At 41.8% G+C, this 6,606-nt stretch overlaps 1 protein-coding gene across 1 annotated transcript; it reads left to right on the plus strand.

The window, feature by feature from the left end:
• Window positions 1-5,352: 5,352 nt before the first annotated feature.
• LOC118856020 (60S ribosomal protein L30-like) lies at window positions 5,353-5,700 on the plus strand. The gene has a single exon (XM_036766069.1). The coding sequence runs from the start codon at window positions 5,353-5,355 to the stop codon at window positions 5,698-5,700; it is 348 nt and encodes a 115-aa protein (XP_036621964.1).
• Window positions 5,701-6,606: the final 906 nt, after the last annotated feature.

The following is a 6,606-nucleotide window of genomic DNA, read 5'->3' on the forward strand; positions in this document are numbered from 1 at the left end:
CTTCAAAGCACCATATAAAGACGTTAGCTATATGTCTCCTACTGAGGTTCTCCACAGTTCCAGGAGGGTACCCAGGGCCACATCTCACCAGTGTTCCTCTTCATGGCTGACTTGATCATTAATTTGTGAAATTATGAAATGGGGGCAGGCACGCCCGGTTCTTTGGGTACTTGCCAGGAAAGATCACAATTGGCAGTTGGAAACAGGATGGCATTCACATTTTAATAACCACCATGGGTGTAAGGGTGAATGGCACAGGAAATAGAGGCAAGCAATGAAAAGTGGGAATACAGAGGTAGATGACACAGGGATGGGGAAGGAAGTCGGGGAGCATGGGGAAGAGGATGGAGAGAGGATGAGTCACTCAGTAAACTCAGATCAGAGTTGGGAGCACACAAGCAGCACGGACACTTAGGAGATGGAAAAAGTGCTGGGGATGGGGGGAGGCAGGAGTTTGAGGTCTCATTTTATAGGGTTTTTTAAAAAAATCATTATTTATTTATTTGATATTTTTAGTTTTCAACATTGATTTTCACAAGAGTTTGAATTACAGATTTTCTCCCCATTTCTACCCTCCTCCCCAATCCAAGATGGCATATATTCTGATTACCCCATTCCCCAATCAACCCTCCCTTCTGTCACCCCACCCCCCATCCCTTTTTCCCTTACTTTCTTGTAGAGCAAGATAGATTTTTATGCCCCATTGCTTGTATATCTTATTTCCTAGTTGCATGCAAAAACTTTTTTTTGAACATCTGCTTTTAAAACTTTGAGTTCCAAATTCTCTCCCCTCTTCCCTCCCCACCCACCCTCCCTAAGAAGGCAAGCAATTCAACATAGGCCACATGTGGATCATTACGCAAAACCCTTCCACAATAATCATGTTGTGAAAGACTAGCTGTATTTTTCTCCTTTCTATCCTATCCCCCTTTAACCAATTTTCTCCCTTGACCCTGTCCCTTTTCAAAAGTGTTTGCTTTTGATTACCTCCTCCCCCATCTGCCCTCCCTTCTATCACACCCCCCTTTTTTAATCTCCTTCCTCTTTCCTTCCTGTGGGGTAAGATACCCAATTGAGTGTGTATGTTATTCTCTCCTCAGGTCAAATCTGATGAGAGCAAGATTCACTCATTCCCCCTCACTGCCCCCTCTTCCCTTCCAACAGAACTGCTTTTTCTTGCCACTCTTATGTGAGATAATTTACTCCATTCTCTCTCTCCCTTTCTCCCTCTCTCAATATATTCCTCTCTCATCCCTTAATTTGATTTTTTTTAGATATCATTCCTTCATATTCAACTCACCCTGTGCCCTCTGTCTATATATATGTGTATATTCCCTTCAGCTATCCTAGTACTGAGGTCTCATGAATTATACACATCATATTTCCATGTAGGAATGTAAACAAAACAGTTCAACTTTAGTAAGTCCCTTACGATTTCTCTTTCTTGATTACCTTTTCATGCTTCTCTTGATTCTTGTGTTTGAAAGTCAAATTTTCTCTTCAGCTCTGGTCTTTTCACTAAGAAAGCTTGAAAGTCCTCCATTTTATTGAAAATCCATATTTTGCCTTAGAGCATGATACTCAGTTTTGCTGGGTAGGTGATTCTTGGTTTTAATCCTAGCTCCATTGACCTCTGGAATATCATATTCCAAGCCCTTCAATCCCTTAATGTAGAAGCTGCTAGATCTTGTGTTATTCTGATTGTGTTTCCTCAATACTCAAATTGTTTCTTTCTGGCTGCCTGCAGTATTTTCTCCTTGATCTGGGAGCTCTGAAATTTGGTGACAATATTTCTGGGAGATTTCTTTTTGGGATCTATTTGAGGAGGCGATTGGTGGATTCTTTCAATTTCTATTTTGCCTTGTGGCTCTAGAATATCAGGGCAATTCTCCTTGATAATTTCTTGAAAGATGATATCTAGGCTCTTTTTTTGATCATGGCTTTCAGGTAGTCCAATAGTTTTTAAATTATCTCTACTGGATCTATTTTCCAGCTCAGTGGCTTTTCCAATGAGGTATTTCACATTGTCTTCCATTTTTTTTCATTCCTTTGGTTTTGCTTTATATCTTGATTTCTCATAAAGTCATTAGCTTCCACTTGCTCCAATCTAATTTTTAAGGTAGTATTTTCTTCAATGGTCCTTTGGACCTCCTTTTCCATTTGGCTAATTCTGCCTTTCAAGGCATTCTTCTCCTCATTGGCTTTTTGGAGCTCTTTTGCCATTTGAGTTAGTCTATTTTTTAAGGTGTTAATTTCTTCAGTATTTTTTTGGGTCTCCTTTAGCAGGTCATTGACTTGTTTTTCATGGTTTTCTCACATCCTTCTCATTTCTCTTCCCAATTTTTCCTCTACTTCTCTAACTTGCTTTTCCAAATCCTTTTTGAGCTCTTCCATGGCCTGGGACCAATTCATGTTTTTCTTGGAGGCTTTTGATGTAGGCTCTTTGACTTTTGTTGACTTCTTGTGGCTGTATGTTTTGGTCTTCTTTGTCAGCAAAGAAAGATTGGAAGTCTGAGTCTGAATCTGGGAGTGTTTTTGCTGCCTGGCCATGTTCCCAGCCAACTACTTGACCCTTGAGTTTTTTGTTGGGCTATGACTGCTTGTAGAGTATACTTTGTCCCAAGCCTGAGGGGTTGTGCTGTTGTTTTCAGAGCTATTTCTACACAGCAAGCTCTGACATACCAGCTCTCCTCCTCCCCCAAGAACCGCCAACCCAGACTGGACTCAGATCTTCAGCAGGCTCTGCACTCCTGCTCAGATCCACCACTTAATTCCTCCCACCAGGTGGGCCTGGGGCCAGAAGCAACTGCAGCTGTAGTTCTGTCCTCAGAGCTGCACCACCTCTGCTGCCCTTGGTGTTGCGGTGGAACCTCAAACTCCTTTCACTCTGTCCCTGCAGCTTTTCCCACTAACCTTCTCTGTTGTCTTTGGTGTTTGTGGGTTGAGAAGTCTGGTAACTGCCATAGCTCACTGATTTAGGGTGCTAGGGCCTGTTCTGCCTGGCTCCCGGTCTGGTTGGTCTGGTGCAGCCCATGCTGGGCTCTGCTCCCCTCTGCTCCCAGCTCCATGTGATAGACCTTACCCTGTGACTATCCAGGCTGTCCTGGGCTGGAGCCCTGCTTCCCTCTGCTATTTCATGGATTCTGCAGCTCTAGAATTTGTTCAGAGCCATTTTTTATAGGTTTTTGGAGGGACCTGGATTGGGGGGGAGCTCACACAAGTCCCTGCTTTCCAGCCTATAGGGTTTTTTTTTAAAGGAAACAGACCAACTTCTCTGTGTGTCACCTTCAGGTTAGTTCATTAATATATCCAAATCATCTCAAAGTTATTATCACCTTTTTTTGATATTCTGCTCATCTGGAACTGAGGAGGTTTGGATTTTGTCTGGGCTTTACGTATCATTGGACCAGAAACCTTGATAAGTAGCATTTGGATGGCTTCCCCAATTTACCATATATTATCAGGATGTGAATTTTGGTTACTATATGATGCTTTTGGTAAATTATGCTCCTTTGATCTTTGGGATGTTTTGCTCATGACTTCCAGGTTGCCCTTTGCAATCTTATTTCTTGTTATTGCCCCTTTATACTGGCTATTTATAAACTTACTATACTGACTAGAAGTCAGGGGTGGAGGTATGTGCTCAGGGGGACGAGAACGAGAATAAGAAACAATTTTTACAAAATGGCCCTTCTGGCTGTCTACACAATGTAGTTCTTTTTTTCCCCCACAAACTTTTGAGTTCCAAATTTTCTCCCCCTCCTTCTGCTCTCCCCACCCCAAGACAGTGTCCAATTTGATGTAGGCTCTACATATGCATTCACATTAAACATATTTTCACATTAGTCGTGTTGGAAAGAAGAATTAGAACCAATGGGAGGAGCCATGAGAAAGGAGAAATAAAAGAAAACAAAAAAAAGAGTGAGCAGATAGTCTGCTTTGGTCTGCATCCAGATTCCCTAATTATTTCTCTGGATGTGGATAGCATGTTCCATCATGAGCCTTTTGGAGTTGTCTTAGAACCTTGCAGTGCTGAGAAGAGCCAAGTGTATCAAAGTTAGTCATTGCACAATGTGGCTGTAACTGTACAGTGTTCTCTTGGTTCCGCTCCCCTTGCTCAGCATCAGTTCCTATAAGTCTTTCCAGGTTTTTCTGAAGTCTGTCTGCTCATCAATAGTATTCCATTACATTCATTTACCACAGTTTGTTCAGCCATTCCCCAATTGATAGGCATCCCCTCAATTTTCCAATTCTTTGCTACCACAAAAAGAGCTACTGTAAATATTTTTGTACATGTGGGCTCTTTTCCCATTTGTATGATCTCTTCGGGATACAACCCTAGAAGTGGTATTTCAGAGTCAAAGGGTATGCACATTTTTATAGCTCTACAAGTCTCCGCACCTCCCAGAAGATGACTTGGGTTGTTCCCAAGTTGCTCCCATAGCTACTTTCTATCATGGTACCTCTGCTGCTCTCTGATGTTTGACTTCATCTTCAATTTTCCAGCAGATGATGTTAATCCTGTTCTGTAGCTTTCAGGCGAAAATGTCCGTTGTCATCGTTTCTGCAGCTCTCAGCTAGTCAGAGGCCACTTCCATAGTACCAGGCTATCATACTCTAGATCTCCCTTGTCTTGGCCAGAGACCCTTGAGTCCAGTTCTAATGTACTGTCAATGCAAGTACCACATTCTGGATTTCTCCCTTGAGATATAGATCTGCCTGCCTGTAAGGGTCCCCAGTGATCAGGAACACTCTGCCCTTCCCAACTTTCAAGCAGGGAGCTTTTCACCATACCAGGTTGATTCAGAGTAAATTTTATAATTTAATGTTCTCTTTCCTCCAGCACCTGCCAAGCCATCGCACTCACACCGCCCGTGGGTACAAAGGCTTGATGTGAGGCTCTGATTTCTTTCCAATTGTCCCTTTATACCTCGTAACTAAAGTTTCTAATGCAAGGAGACAAATTTGGCCTCATTAGTGTCACAGAGACTTCAAAGGACGTAACCCATGACTGGAATATCACTTCAGACAGGTACATCTTATTCAAAAGAATAAGACTATTCCTGTGGTTCATCCCATTGGTTCTAATTCTTCTTTACAACATGACTGATGTGAAAATATGTTTAATATGAATGTATATGTAGAGCCTACATCAGATTGCACACTGTCTTGGGGAGGGGGGAGGGGAGGGAGGCAAAGTAAATTTAAAACTCAAAAGCTTATGGAACTGAATGTTGAAAACTAAAAATAAACAAATAAAGTAAAAAAGAATAAGAGTAGCTTTTTCTTGCTTCCCAGCTATCTTGGCAACAGGTCTCTGGCTGAGGGGCCTCCCACACCACAGGCAGGAAGATGGTGGCCACAAAGAAGATGAAAAAGTCGCTGGAGTCCATCAACTCGAGGTTCCAGATAGTCATGAAAAGCGGCAAATACATGCTAGGATACAAACACACCCTCAAAATGATCCGAGAAGGCAAAGCCAAATTAGTCGTCTTAGGCAACAACTGCCCAGCCTTGAGGAAATCAGAGATTGAATATTATGCTACGTTGGCCAAAACTGGTATACATCGCTACGGTGGCAATAACATTGAATTGGGTACAGCATGTGGGAAGTACTACAGAGTATGTACACTGGCTATCATTGATCCAGGTGATTCTGATATCATTAGAAGCATGCCAGAACAGACCAATGAAAAGTAAACTGTTCAAAAGTATACTTTAATAAATGAGCCCAAACTTTTTTTTTAAAGAATAAGAATATATGAAAGGGAAGGTGACAGCATTTTATATTAAGAAAATGTACTCATGGGAGAAACCCCAGAAACCAGAGGGTAGGTCCAGGATGGACAATTTTTGGTACAGATCAATGGAGGGAAAACCAGAAATGAGAGTAGAGTATATACCACTTAGATAAAAAAAAGGAAAATAGATATTCGGTAAATGGGTTACAAGACCGGCAAAGAGGTTTGGACATAGAAATGACAGGGGACTTCAGTTAACCAGACATCTCTCTCTCTCTCTCTCTCTCTCTCTCTCTCTCTCTCTCCCTGTGCCTCTCTCTGCTAGGAGCTCCCAGTCTGCCAAAAGGTAGGCAATTAATAATGTATTGGCTTGTCTTAATGAGAGAAATAAACAAAGGGAAATTCCATTCTTGATCTGACTCTTACTAACAGGGGGTACCTGGTTGCTGGGGTGGAAATGATGGGAAAATTGGGGGAAGTGACTATTACCTCTTAGAGTTTGTGATTAAGGAGAGGAGGAGAACTGAGCATAATCTCATATGCACCCTAGATTTTGGGAGAGTAGATTTCAAATGTTTTAGAGGAAGGATAGGTAGAATTCCATGAGCTAAAATTCTACAGACTTCCAAAGGACAGTTTCAGTAATGAAATTCTGAAGACACAAAGAGAAATCATTCTCATGAGGAGAAAAAACAGTAATTGTCTGAAGAGATCTATGTGGATAACTAAAGAACTTACAGCCAATTTAGATTTTTAACAAGGCATGCTCAGGAGTTGGAAGCAAGGGAAGATACCAGAGGATGAATACAAGAATATCGTGATCCCATTAGGACACTGTGATGATTGCTGGAACTCAGGCTGAGCT

This window comes from Trichosurus vulpecula, chromosome 7, assembly GCF_011100635.1.
Source record: "Trichosurus vulpecula isolate mTriVul1 chromosome 7, mTriVul1.pri, whole genome shotgun sequence".
NCBI classification, from domain to species: domain Eukaryota; kingdom Metazoa; phylum Chordata; class Mammalia; order Diprotodontia; family Phalangeridae; genus Trichosurus; species Trichosurus vulpecula.